The sequence below is a fragment of the Miniopterus schreibersii genome, assembly GCF_964146895.1.
Source record: "Miniopterus schreibersii genome assembly, chromosome: 1".
Taxonomy (NCBI): domain Eukaryota; kingdom Metazoa; phylum Chordata; class Mammalia; order Chiroptera; family Miniopteridae; genus Miniopterus; species Miniopterus schreibersii.
Window position 1 is genome coordinate 114431633 of NC_138101.1, and position 15155 is coordinate 114446787.

General features: G+C 31.6%; 1 protein-coding gene across 1 annotated transcript in view; it reads right to left on the reverse strand.

Annotated features, from left to right (window-relative positions):
* The window catches only part of LOC308546976 (coiled-coil domain-containing protein 7-like), a gene marked incomplete at both ends in the record, with an annotated part of 109375 nt that overhangs the window by 47 nt on the left and 94173 nt on the right, over positions 1-15155 (reverse strand). Inside the window, 4 exons of the mRNA XM_081116513.1 lie at positions 1113-1334; positions 5121-5186; positions 10000-10051; positions 12069-12154. Coding sequence (XP_080972639.1) covers positions 1113-1334; positions 5121-5186; positions 10000-10051; positions 12069-12154 — 426 coding nt within the window. The remainder of the gene's footprint in view (positions 1-1112; positions 1335-5120; positions 5187-9999; positions 10052-12068; positions 12155-15155) is intronic.

Below are 15155 nucleotides of genomic sequence, written 5' to 3' on the forward strand. Positions count from 1 at the left end.
AAGTAGGTTTACAGTTGTCAGTGTGCAAAACACAAGTTCATTCTTGTACTATTATAATTATTGTATTATTTTCCATATGAACAACTGTAAACCTACTTTTTCCCCACCCTGTGTATATTGTCCATAAAAAAGAATGAAATCTTGCCATTTGCAACATGGATGGACCCTGAAGGTATTATGCTGTTAAGTAAATCAGACAAAGGAAGACAAGTACTATATTATCTCACTTATATGTGAAATTTAAAAACAACAACAACAAAAAGCTTATAGATACATTGGTGGTTGCCAGAGGCAGGGGTTGAGGGTGGGCAAAATAGATGAAGAAAGTAAAAAGGTACAAACTTCCAATTATAAAGCAAATAAGTTTAGGGGACATAATGTACAGCATGGTCATCATAGTTAATAATACTTTATTGCATATTTGAAAGTTTCAAAGAGAGTAAAATCTTAAAAGTTCTCATTATAAGAAAATAATTCTGTAACTAGGTATGGTGACAGATGTTAACTAGACATGTTGTGTTAATAATTTTACAAAATATACAAATGTGAAACCATTATACTGTACTCCTGAAACTAATATATGTCAAATATATCTTAATTTTAAAATAAATATATAAAACAATATTTTATATCTGAATAGTCTACATTGAAACATTGTCTAGAAAATAAATTGTCACTCACTTAACTGTCTAAAAAATTAATTACAAGCTCTGGCAGGTGTGGCTCAGTTGGTTGGAGCATTGTCCCATGCACCGAAAGGTCACAAGTTTAATTCCCAGTCAGGGCACATAACCAGGTTTCAGGTTCAATCCCTAGTCAGGGCATGTGTGGGGGGCAACCAATCAATGTTTCTCTCTCTCATTAATGTACCTCCTCCCCATCTCCCTTCCTCTCTCTAAAATCAATCACAAAATCAATACATATTTCACTTCAATGTTCATATTCAAGATAATAATTAATTAATATACTCAGAAGACAAAAGGAAAAAAATCCAAGCAAAAAAAGTCAGAGGTAATTTTTTAAAATATAATCAAATAAAGCAAATAATAATAATATAAAAGATTAAATTCTAACAGCACACATTACTATCTTTGTTGTAAGTATTTCCTTACCTGTGAATATTCTTGGATTTTAGCATTTGTCTTTAGTCCACTAGAATCTGCAACTTGTGCTTTCCTTGTTTCTTTCTCCAATGGTATAGATTTTGAATCTTCACCTTTAACTTCTGTTTTACTAATACTCTTTTCCATTGTTGTCTTGATCTTCCTGTCACTTTTAAGTAATTCCCCTTGATTTAGGAAATATTTCAGTTGATGCTTAGCTTTTTCAGATTCCTATTTGAAAAAAAGTAGCCATTTATCAACATTATTTCTGTTACATTTTCCTGCCAATATTACAACTTTCAAAAATATGCATATATTCATGCCCATATTACTTCCTAACTTTACTTTTACTGAGTTGGAGGAACCCAAGTTAAACCACTGACATAATCCATAGTTTAATAGATCCTCAACATTTAAACTATGAAAATTCTCTTCCACTTTGAGAGCTATTTTGATACCCAGGAGTTTCTAGTACTCTTACTTTTTATTTTTTAATTAAACTTACTGGGGTGACACTGGTCGATAAAATTATACAGGTTTCAGAATGGCTATAATCAATAAATAAACAAATAAGTGTTGGAGAGGATGTAGAGAAAAGGGAACCCTCATGCACTGTTGGTGGGAAAGCAGATTGGTGTAGCCACTGTGGAAAGCAGTATGGTGTTACCTCAAAAAAATTAAAAAAGACACTGCCTCATGACCCAGTAATTCTACTTCTGGGAATATATCCAAAGAAAACTGAAACACTAATTCAAAAGAATATATGCACCCCTATGTTCATAGAAGCATTATTTACAATAGCCAAGATTTGGAAGCAGCCCAAGTACCCATCAGTAGATGAGTGGATAAAAAAACTGGTACATTTACACAATGGAGTACTATTTAGCCAGAAAAAAAAAAGAGGAAAATCTGCTCTTACTTTTTTAAGGGCTATACTTATTATACAGGCACAGTAAGAGTTAATAAAAGGTATACATTATACAAAGTGCTGAATTATAGCTATGGTAATTAACATCTATATAAAAAAAAGAAAACCAGAAAAATAATTTGTTTTTCTAGAATAAATTTTTTCTTTAAAATATTATTTTGTATGAAAGAATATATAGGTTAACAAAATAAAGTTCACAAATAATCTCACCACAGACAGAAAACTCACTGTTAACATTTCAATGTATATCCTTTTTAATTATTTATAAATATAACTAATAAATACATGTATTTTTAAATATTTATCTATATTGGATCATGTACTATATATATATATATATATATTCACATAATATGACCCTTTCATTATATAATGTCATAGATATGTTTCCATGACAATAAATAAACATGTAAGTCAGAATAGTAAGATAATATATCTAATAATATACCTAATAATAATAATAATAATAATAAACCTAATAATGACATGGCTAAGATAATATACCTTAATAATACTCTTTAACTTATTTAGCAAATTTTTTATCAATGGACAGATTGATAATTTAAAATATTTTGCTATTAAAAAATTTTATATTATACATACTTGTAAAAATCTCTGTATACTTTTTTCTTCTTTACAACAAATTTTTACTAGTGAAACTGTTCAATGAAAAAGATATGTCTTTTCAAGACTTTTGCTATATGTTTTCTTCAGGAAAGGATTGATTCATAGTAATAATAGAAGTATGTGAAAGATTGCTCATTTCTGCATATAGTCACAAACATTAGATTTTTCTGCTTTTAAAAGTTTACCAAAATGGAAGGTTAAAAAAAATCTATCCCATTGTTATTTTATTTTTTATTAAATATATTGTGCTGACATTGGTTAAAATTATATAGGTTTCAAGTGTACATTACTATGATACATGATCTGTTTATGGCATTGTGTGCCTACCAACCAAAGTCAAATCATCTTTCATCACCATATATTTTCTTATTTTTAATTACACTAATTTGAAAAGAGTGAGGTTGAATATACTCGAATGCATTTATTGGGCATGTGTGTTTCTAAATTATGACTTGCCTGTTTGTGTCCTTTGTCTATTTGGGAAGAGGGTTATACATATTTCTTTTAGATTTGTAAAATATCTTCATGTAAAATATTATGTAAAAATTTTCCATTTACCTTTTTATCTTATAATTTTTATCATTAAAATGTCTTAAATTTATATATTTAAATATATAAATATATTAACATGTTTAGAAAGCCTTGCTCTAGCCAAGACCAGATAATTGTTACTGTTTCTTCTATTCAGTATCAAATCCAGAACCATTCAGTTTTAGATATTATAGTTTTACATTACATATTGATTTTTAGATGAGCAAACTTTCCTTGTTTTCCCCCACCAATTTCTTACCTCAATATATGCTATTATAATAGCTCTGTTAAGCTGAAAAATAATTCCGCTTACATCTAAAAATAAATTGCATTGTTTGTATATCAGTTTGGAGAAAGTAGAAAATGAAATAATTTATAATAGTGAGCCTTCAAAACCAAAAATATAAATTTCTTCACTGTTCACCTATATCCCTCAGTAAAGTGTATTTTCTTCATATAAAACTCTGTGTATTTTTGTTAAATATGCTATCCTAATATTGTGAATATAATTTTTCTACTATATTTTCTAAATAATTGCTTCTTTTAGCCTGGCCGGGCGTGGCTCAGTGGTTGAGCGGTGACCTGGGATGCAGGCAATTGGAGTTCGATTCCAGGTCAGGGCACATGCCAGGGTTGAGGGCTCAGTCCCCGGTCGGGGGCATGCAGGAGGCAGCCAATCAATGACTCTCTCATCATTGATGTTTCTCTCTCTCTCTCTCCCTCTCCTTTCCTCTCTCTGAAATCAATAAAGATATATTTTTAAAAATAAATAATTGCTACTTTTTTTCTTGTATAATTCTTTTTATTTTTTTATTTTTTCAATTACAGTTGACATACATTATGTTAGTTTCAGGTGTACAACACAGTCATTAATTGCTTCTGATAAAAATAAAAACTGTTGCTTTTTATATTTATTTTGTCCTCAGTCACCTTTTTGAACAATATCATTAATAACAAATTTGTGTATTATCTTGCGTTTTTCAAAAGGAAAACTATATAATATATAAGTAATATTACTTTTGTCTATCTGTTTACAAAAATGTAGTTTCTTTCTTTGATCATTTAGCAACAATTTGAAAAATAGCAGTAAGAGCCAACATCCCAGTTTAACTGAGTTTAATTGGAATGATTGCAGTATTTTACTTTTATGTATAATATTGTCTCAGTTTGAAATAGATTTCTTTTGTTTGATTAAGGATGTTTACTTTCTTTCTACCTTACTCCTATATGATTTCACTTATATGTGGAATATAAAACTGAAGGCAACAAAGGAACAAACAAGAAAAACAAAAACTCATAGACACCGACAACAGTAAGGTGGTTTCTAGAGGAAAAGGGGTGGGGATGTAGTAAAGGGTACAGGGGGTTAAATATATGGTGACAAAAGATGATTTGACTTGGGTGGTGGGCACATAATGTCTTTTATAGATCATGTATCACAGAAATGTATACTTGAAACCTATATAATCTTATTAACCAATGTCACCCAATAAATTTAATTAAAAAGAATAAAATAAAACTCTAGGTGTAAAAAGAAATATGAATGTTTAATTTTATTAATATATTCCTAGTGTGTAAAATAAAAATACTTTAAACCTGGCAAAATAGCATATACTTATTAGTTAACAACATCAAAATTATTCATTTTAAAAATCTGTATAATTTTATTAACCAATATCACCCCAATAAACTCAATTTTCAAAATAAAAGCTCCTTATAGATATTTTCATTTGATAACAATTTTTTTTTATAATTTTTATTTTTGTTTAAAGTATTACAGATGTCCCTTTTTCTTCCCAATGACCCTTCCCCCCCCCCCGTTCCTTCCCCCTCCCCACACACTCTCCCCACCATTGTCCGTGTCCTTGGGTTGTGCATATATGCATATAAATTCTTTGATAACAATTTTAAAAGAACCTGATGTCCTTTACCTGTAATGCTTGTTTCAGTTGTTCCTGAAGGACTTTATTCTCAGTTTCCAGAGCATGTGCTGTTTTCTAAGATGCAATATAAGGGGGGCAGGGAGAGTGGTATTCATTTTGGTACTTTTGTTTTTATTAATTTGTTGTTATATATAGTTATTACCATATATAGAGCCAAGATGATGATTCTAACATACACATTTACTACAAACTTCTCAGACATAATGGTGGATAATTTCTGTAGCTATAACTTCTTATTGATTTTCCATATGCAATTTGACTTTGAATCTGGTAAATTATAACTACAGTAAATTAAACATTTCTTTTATTCTTTTCTTTAGGCCTAAAATATTTAAATATAAACATTTCAAATTTTATAAAAAGAACAACTTTGTTTTTAATGCAAAATAAGCATAGTTCTGACTTTGTGAGAAGGAGTGGATTTATTACACATGAAATAGCTCAAGAATTCTTGAGCAGATGGATGACAGATTGAAGAACCATATCTAAAGTCCCCAGTTCTGCTCTGGGATAGCAGAGCAAATTCCTACTGGACAAGCCCTGTCATGGACAGCCACCATAAACTATGAACAAATATCAACATTTGAAAGCAACCAAGAGTAGTTAGATTCTTGAGAGAAGGTAACCAAGAGTAGTAAGATTCTTGGTTTTTGACTCCTAGTCTGAGGGCAGCCCTACCTGAGCCAGACAAAGCACCTAATAACCAATAGAAAGCCTGAGTTTTAGACTTTACAAACCAGAGGACAAAGTTCAGGGCAATCACAACCACTGGAAATGTTAGGGGAAAGTCACACAAAGAAGGGAGCCATAACCAAAGAACTTATATACATATATTCATAACCCAAGGACAGAACAATAGTTTGGAGAGGGACTGGGGTGGGGTGGAATGGGTCTAAGCGGGGAGAAAAAGGGACATCTGTAATATTTTGAACAAACAAAAAAAATTTAAATTTAAAAAAATTAAAAATAAAGAAAAAAATTTTAAAAAATATTTAATAACGGTTCAAATTTAAAGCAGAAATTACAAAAACATATAGATAGTTCAAGACAGAATTCCAGCCTGCAAAAATATTCTCAAGGAAGGAAAATATTTTAATGCAAAGATCAAAGCCATGTTATGGACAATAAAATGGAGCTTCAGGATCAAAATTAACTCAAAGTTGTGGTTATAAGACTCCTTGTTAAACCCTCAAAGAGATTTAAATATTCATGGACCCTCCTTATTAGACAAAAATTATCTTGATGGTATTGTCCTGACATATCTTAAGTAAAAAGAAATCTATCTCAGAATTATGGGCTTTTGAGTAAATGAATGAAGCACAATAACATACATGGAAAACAAAGTTTTTAAGAGAAACACCATCACATTAGACTAAAAAGGACAGAAACATTTCAAAAATACATTTGTCTTTTCTTATATTCACATGATTAAGCTGCTAATCACCCACTTAGATACTTGAATGAAATAACTGTGCTCTATTTGTCTAACGAATAATCTGAAAATCAAAATTTAATAGAATAAAAGAAAATTGATATAATTTTATCGAAGTATGATTTTGTTAAGTACAACTCTGGCTATTGCTACCCAGCAGGGGTGGGGAACTTCTGGCCCTCAGGTCATATAAGGCACATGACATCATTTGGTCTGGACCTGCCAAGGCCTCACCAAAGAGAAGCAGTTCCAGCCATCACATTAGGGGTGAGTTAATTAAAGGTTTGGCCAAAGATAGCAGGCTAATTTTTAAGTTGATATTTTTGTATGTCCCTCGAATGATGTTATAAGTGTCCAAATGGCCCTTGGCAGAATAAAAGGTTCCCTACCCCTGTGGTATCTTTGATGAATTAGAAAAAGGAGCCTCTTTCAAGCAAATGTAGCCTTGTGCCAGGGTATGCAGTTGGCAAATAAACCATGCATTGAATTTCAACACCCACTTTTGCCTTAGCCCCTCCCTTGTTAAAGGTACAATTTGTACAACATAAAGACAGCCTTGGGTCCAAATGGATTATTTTATCTACATACTCTAAATGTTAGAGGTAAACAACAACAACAAAAACTAGTTCATTTAAAAACTAAAATACAGTTTTATATGTCTTATTAAGCACTTTATAAGCATTAAATTACTTGGGCAGATAGATAATAATACCAACTGATTCTATTATTCATGTCTGTTTGAGAAAGCAAAACAATATATTTTCACAAATTGCAAATTCTGAGCAGGACTCAGAGAGCTATGTTTGCAGTTCAGATTTCACTACCAATTTGTTCTCTAACACTAAGCAAGTCCCTTTTTAACTTTTATTGATCTTTGTAAAATGGCCTAGAGTAAAACGGCCTATAAAAGAGTTTTGGAGGAGGGAGAAATTCCCTTAAAATTCTCACTAAATCCATAAATCTTCCCACTAAAAAATTATACCTATATAAAGAATTTTTACTTTAACTTCATTAAAAATAATTTAAAATGAAACTCATTAACTGTTACAGACTGAATATTTGTGTCCCCTCACAAAAAGCTATTCATAAATTTAAACCTAATCCCTAATGTGATGGTATATGAGGATGAAGCCTTTGGGTGATGATTAGGACATAAGGGTAGAGCCTTCATTAATGGGATTAGCACCCTTATAAAAGAGACTCCGGAGAGCTCCCTTGCCCTTTCTGCCATGTGAAGATGGTGCCTTGATCTTGGATTTGTCAGCCACTAGAAATGTGAGAAATAAATGTTTGTTATTTAAGCCACTCAGTCTATGGTATTTTCTTATCTAGTATTGTGTCCTAAAAGAAATTCTTTTCTTTTTTTTTTAAATATATCTTTATTGATTTCAGAGAGAGGAGGGGAGAGGGAGAGAAAGAAAGAAACATCAATGATGAGAGAGTCATTGATCAAGCCCATAACCTGGGCATGTGCCCTGACCAGGAATCGAACCCCGATAGCCTGGATCCTAGGTCGACGCTCAACTGCTGAGCCATGCCCGGCCGGGCCTAAAAGAAATTCTTATGTTGAATTCCTAATGCCTAGTGTGATGGTATTATGAGGTGGGGCCTTTGAGACATAATTAGTTCATGATAGCAGAGCCCTCATGAATGAGATTAATGCCCTTATAAAAGAAGCCTGAGAGAGTTCCCCTGCCTTTTCTGTCAAGTGGGAATACAATAAGAAGTCTGCAACCGAGAAGAGGCCCTTATTCCACCTTGCTGGCACCCTGATCTCAAACTTGCAGCCCCCAGAACTGTTAGAAATAAATTTCTGTTGTTTATAAACTAACCAGTCCCTGATATTTTGTTAGAACAGTATGAATGGACAAAGACACAGCCCAAATTAAAAACAAAAACACTAGCTTAATGACTTCTGATATTAATAATATGGGATTATAATAAATTTTTAAATATACACAATACTGAAAATGCTGTCCTGTATAAATAAACTCATAAGTATCGATAGGATACTAAGATGGCCTCTACAATCCCCATCCCTGGTGTTATGCTCTGTATAATCCACTCCTTTTTACTGTTACCTAGGACTTGCTTCTAGCCAATAGAATATTGTAAAGTGGTGTGATGCAACTCCCTCTATTCGATTGCATTATATTGCTAAAATGGCAAGATGTCACTCCCATGACTGTGTTACATAAAACTCTGTCTTGGCAAACAGGAAAGACTCTTGGCTGGCCTGAAGAAAAAAGCTGCTATGATGTAAACTGCCTATGGAGATGGCCACATGGCTGAGTGTCTCAGTCCTACAACTGCAAGAAACTGAAATTTGCCACATCCATTTAAACTGGGAAGAGGACCCCAGGTTACAGAACAGAATAGAGTCTAGTCAATACCTTGATCGCAGCTTGGTGAGTCATTGAACGTAGGCCACAGCTAAGTCATGCTCAGACTCCTAACCCTCTCAAACTGAGGGACAATATAAGTTGTTTTAAGTTGCAAAATTTGTGGTAACCTGTTATGCAGGAATAGAAAACTAATACCATAAAGTTCTACATTGAATATCTCAAGCAGTGCTCTCATTTTCTTCCCAAATTTATGTTATCTCATTCCTGAGTCATTCAGGTTCATACTGTGGGACAATTAACTCTAGCCACTCACTAAAATGGGTGATGTGATGCTCTGATGGTTATTAAGAAGTTAAACTGTAGCAAAAGAAAATAAGTGAAGATGAAATAAAAGATTACTTGTACTCCTTTTATAGATCACATAAAAATGTGTGGGCTACATAATTTACAATTTCTGAAGAACTTTTCTTATTTCCTTCTTACCTCTTATATATCTTTTTGAGAAAAGGCAGTGATTGTTTTATCCACCCTACTAATGGAAAATATGAAGTTTAAGTAGATGAAAGGGATTTGTCCAACAGTGTGGTGATTGTAGGAGGTAGGAATGGGGGAGGTGGAAGTGGGTATAGGGGGGATAAACAGTGATGGAAAAAAATAAAGAAAAAAACAGATGCATGATATACCTTTGTAAGAACAAACCATTATTTAGCTGGTTCCCTATTGATGAATATTTGCTTAGATCCAGAAAAAAAGGAGACTTGTCCAATGTCACATAATTAGTAAGTCCCTGTTGACTCCCAGTATAATGTTCTTTCCTCCATGTTATTGCCTGTGGTTGAGTAAATCATCATTTTCATAACCTTGATAAGAAACATGCCTAGATTTACCATTTGATTTTCTGAAACTTACTGAGAAGAGTCAACCAACAAGAAAGAAATATCTTAGGAAAAACTTTAGTACACACATATACAGAGATACACATACACACACACATACACTCACCTATATTCACATACATACTAATGTTGTCTATACATATAATTATCAGAGCACTTATTAATCAAACTTAGAGGCATAGAGAGAGTTTTACCTGGGCTTTAAGGAAATCTTCCATTTTAAGCTCTTTGACTGAAGACTTTTTCCTGTAATTAAAAATGTTTTCAAATATATCATGATATTTTTTAATTGCATGACTACTTTGCTTTTTTGGGGAGTACTTAAACCCTTTGTAAAACTAAAAATTTTCAAAAGACATTTATATTTTTAAAAGCCTTAAAATAGGTTATATGATAAATAATTGAATAACATTTCTCAAACTAACTTCTCATTGGTATGATTAAAATATGGAAAAATGAGATGGGGCAAGGATTTTCAAAGTACACTGGTCCATTTTTTCTTCCTTGGTCGTCTTTTCTTTGCTAAGTCAAAGATCAAGGCCATTTGCCCAATAAATTTATTTTTAGAATCTATGGAGCTGTGTAAACATGGAATTCATAATTTCTTTTTAAACTTTATATTTATATTAGAGTTTGACCAATCCAATTCAAAACGCAAAAGTTATTTTATATTACTAAAGAAGATATTCATTTAATAAGACCAGTTAACAAAATCCACATACATTTTAATAATAGATAATTGTTTTTATAAAATAAGTACAATGAAGAAGTTCAGTAAAGCACTAGCTAGGTGGCTCAGTTGGTTGGAGCATTGTCCTGTACACCAAAAGGTTTGGGGTTTGATTGCTGGTCAGGGCACATACCTAGGTTGCAGGTTCGATCCCCAGTCAGGATGTATATGGAAGGCTGCTGACTGATGTTTCTCTCTCACATTGATGTTTCTTTTTCTCTCTCTCCCCTTCCTCCCTTCCTTTCTCTCTAAATTCAATTAAAAAATAAATAAAAATAAAGGTATCCTCCGGTGAGGATTTCAAAAAAAAGTTCAGTAAAAAAAAGCATAGCCCAGACTAGGGAGTTATTAGCTAGACCATCAAGGACACAATGTAAATTCATTTCCTTAAAATTATTTACAATTTAATTCTGTTTGCCTGTTCCTAAATATCTTGTGGTTCATTCTCCTCCTCTTTAATTCATACTTCCCTTCTCAGCTTTCTCCAACAATCATATCCTTGTTTGCTTATAAAACTATATACAACTATGTGTCACTAATGACAAGGATACATTCTGAAAAATCCATTTTTAGGTAATTCCCTCACTGTATGAACATCAGAGTGCACTAACATAATCCTAGATGGTATAGCCAACTACATACCTAGGCTATATGGTATAACCTATTGCTACTGGGCTACAAACCTGTACAACATGTTACTGTACTGAACAATGTACTTAACAGTTGTAACACAACGGTACTTGTGCACCTAAATATATCTAAATATAGAAACGATACAGTAAAAGTATAGTATAAAAGATTAAAAATGGTACACTTGTGTAGGGCACATCATAAATGGAGCTTGGAAAACTGGAAGTTGCTCTGGATGGGTCAGTGAGTGAGTGAACATGAGGCCTAAAGCATTACTGTACAATACTGTAGACTTTATAAACACTACACTTATGCTACATGAAATTCATAAATAACATGAGATTAAATCAAGCACAAGAGAAAATTATGCAATTAAGAGACATGGTAACATTATCAATATGTATGATTTTGTTGCCAGCATAACATGGCATACTGTTTTACAGTAAACATTTTTTATAAATAGAGTACACTTTGAAATAACAATAAAAATATAGGTTAGTAAATACATAAACCAGAACATATTTATTATCATTATCAAGTATGATGTACTGTACATAATTGTATGTGCTATACTTTCATACGATTGGCAGTGCAGTAGGTTTGTTACACCAGCATCATCACAAACACATAGATAATGTGATATACTATGACATTACAACGTCTACAATGTCACCAGGTGACAGGAATTTTTCAGCTTCATTAAAATCTTATGAGACCACTGTTGTATATGTGGTCTGTTGTTGATCAATATGTTGTAACATGGCTCATGACTATATTTGCTAATGTTACTTTTTTAATAAACCTATTAATAAGTTATATTTATATTACCTCAAATTGCTTGTATAAATTAAAAATATAAGTTAACAAGGAAAGAAAATACTAGCATGTATCTTTATGTCTTACGCTTCTGAATCCTCAGACTTCTCTTTGGCTTTTTTCTTCTCCATTTTCACAGTTTTCTTTGTTCCATCATATGTAGGCTTTGTTGTCTGTAATTTTATATAAGCCAGAAAATGTTAATGAGACAATAAATTATAGGGAAATATATGATAATATACATTGCTAAGATTCCCATTTTATTTTTAAAAGCATTATACTATTTTTCAAGGAAAATTATCTAAATAGAAGCAAAATATTGATACATTCAGAATGTTTATTACAGTGTTTTACAGAATGTAAGTCATATATAAGTTAATGCATATTAAAATAATTAAATTCCCCTGATAAATTATAGTCAATTCTACAATATGACATATACCTTCATGAAAACTTCCTCACTATGAAAAATCATGGAATACAAACTGCAGGATATATGAGGAAAGTGGTATTAGGTACACAGCACCCAAAAAAGTTGTCAGTGATACATTTTTAAAAATAGCAACCTAATAAAAACATTAGTATAGTTTTATACAGTTAAATAATTAAGAAACAAGTACTGTGAAAAATATAGCTCTTTATCTTAAAAAAGACATGAAGCTTATTTGTGGAAGTGACCACTGAATAGGTTGCAAGTTGTAAATTATTGTGCAGTGTTGGAAGGTTGGTTATCTGAAACTGAATGAAAAGTTTTAACATCAGTGAACTGATGTGGTATACTACATACATGGTGAACTAAGGTACCTTGTAGACACTCTTTTCTGCCTTCACCTATATTTTTGGGAGATAAAATTGTGCATAAGCAAATGTAAAATTCACATTATGTTCAAATTGTTCAACTGTGTTAAAACAAATTTGCATTTCAAAACAAATATTATGGGACTACTGACTACATGTTTTAAAGTACTCCTGAACTACTACATAGTACCAGATTATTTTATTAAAAACAGTAGAGAGAAAAAATTAACAATTAGATTATTGAAATTTTTAGATATGCTTAATAATAGAAACCTATTAAAGTATTAGGTGGTTATTTCCTATTTCAGACCACAACTTCCAACAGATACCAAATTCACAACAGTGGAAAAGTTCTCACAAGTTAAAAACAAAGTGTAACAATTTCTCATAAAATATGGAAAATAAACATGATGATGAATTCTTAATGAGAATTGTTAAGGCCTCCAAATAATATTTTCTAGTTTAAATATGAGTCTTTGGATATACTTAGTATTCAGAAAAGTCTAATATATATTGGCAATCAAAAATACTAAAATAATAGAAGGGAAAAAAACTAAAAAATAGTGAACAAATCATGAGTGAGCTGTGGGACAATTTCAAGTGGACTAATGTTCTTATAATTGTAGTTCATGATGGAGAGAAGGGGTAAGGGAAAAATTAGTACTTAAAGAAATGATGGATAATTTTTTTCATAGTTGAGGAAAGCTATATATGCACAAAGCCACATCAATATGAGAAAAACTACCCCAAGACATCGTAATAAAATTATTTAAAAGCAGCAATAAAATCTTAAAAGAATACAAAGGAGAAAAGCAGATTACATGCAAGAATAAGGAGGAAATATCTTAGAAACAATGCAAGCAAAGGAGCAACATCTTTAAAGTACTGGAAGAAAAAAAGTCACCCTGGAATTTGTTATCCAGAAGAAATATCTTTCAAAACTGAAGGCATAAAATAATTTTCCTTTAGAAACCAAAGAGTTGAAAGTATACATCACTAGCAAAGCTGCACAACAAAATGATAAATGAATCCTTCAAGCAGAAGAAAAATGGTATCAGACATAAATAAGAAATACACAAATTAAAGATGGGCACCAGAAATCATAATTGCATGAGTAAATATAAAGATTGTTTTTCTTATTATTTAAATATCTTTAAAAGGTGATCGTTTACAGCAAAACTAATAACAATGTGTTGTGCAGTTTATATTATATATAGTAAACCATGTGTGAAAACAATAGCACAAAGGCTGGAAAGGGACAAATGAAAGTACATTATTTTAAGATTCATGTACGAGAAGTGATTTAAAGTCACTTGAATATAGACTACATTCATTAAAAACAAGACTGTAAACCCTAAAGTAACCAGTAAAGCAACCAACTGAGCAGCAAATGTAAAGTAACACAGATTCTGCTACCTGGAAGTGGGGTGCTGTTATAATATACAACTAATCATTTTGGAAGTAGATTTGGAATTGAGCAGTGAATAAAGGCTGGAAGAATTTTGTGGAACATAAAAAAAATATTTAACAAATTATGTAAAGAAGACAAACCCCTTAATCTGATAGACAGAAGGGATAGAGGGACAGAGGGAGGGAGAGGAGAAGGGAGGGGTAGATGGAAGGAGAGAGATAAATTCCCTTTAAAGTTAAGAACAAATGAAAAGTGCCTGCTGTCATAGTCTATTCAACACTATTGTAGCCAGTGCAGCAACACAATGCAAGAAAAAGAAATAGAAAGTATTAAAAGTTAGAAAGGAAGAAAATTTTGACTATCATTATTCATAGTTTTGCAAGTAAGAAATAAAAATTTAATCATGACTGTAGCTAGGTTTATGGATGCAAATTCAACATACAAAAAAATGTATTGTACTTCTCTATCAAGTTAAAAATATCTATTAAAAGACAGCAATTATAGTAGTATGAAAATATGAAGCACTTAAGATTAAAAACGGATGAAAGCTTTAAAAAGAAAATCATAAATATTTATCATTAAACATTAAAGAAAACCTTCAAAATTGGAAACATTTAATAACGAAAAGATGTGTCTTGATATCCTAGACGTAAATCTCTCCAATTTGATGTACAGATTCAGTACAATGATAGAATTTGACATTTTAACTCTAAAATTTATATAAAAGTGCAAAGATCAAAAAGAAATAACTTCTTTTTTAATTAAATTTATTGGGTTGACATTAGTGAATAAAATTGTGTAGGTTTCAAGTGTATAATTCTATGATACCACCACCCAAAGTCAGATCTTTTTCTTTCACCATATATTTGACCCCCTTTACCCTTTAACTGATAGTTACCATCCATATGGTGGTTCTCACTGGTACCCACCATAATGTTGTCTGTGTTTATGAGTTTTTGTTTGCT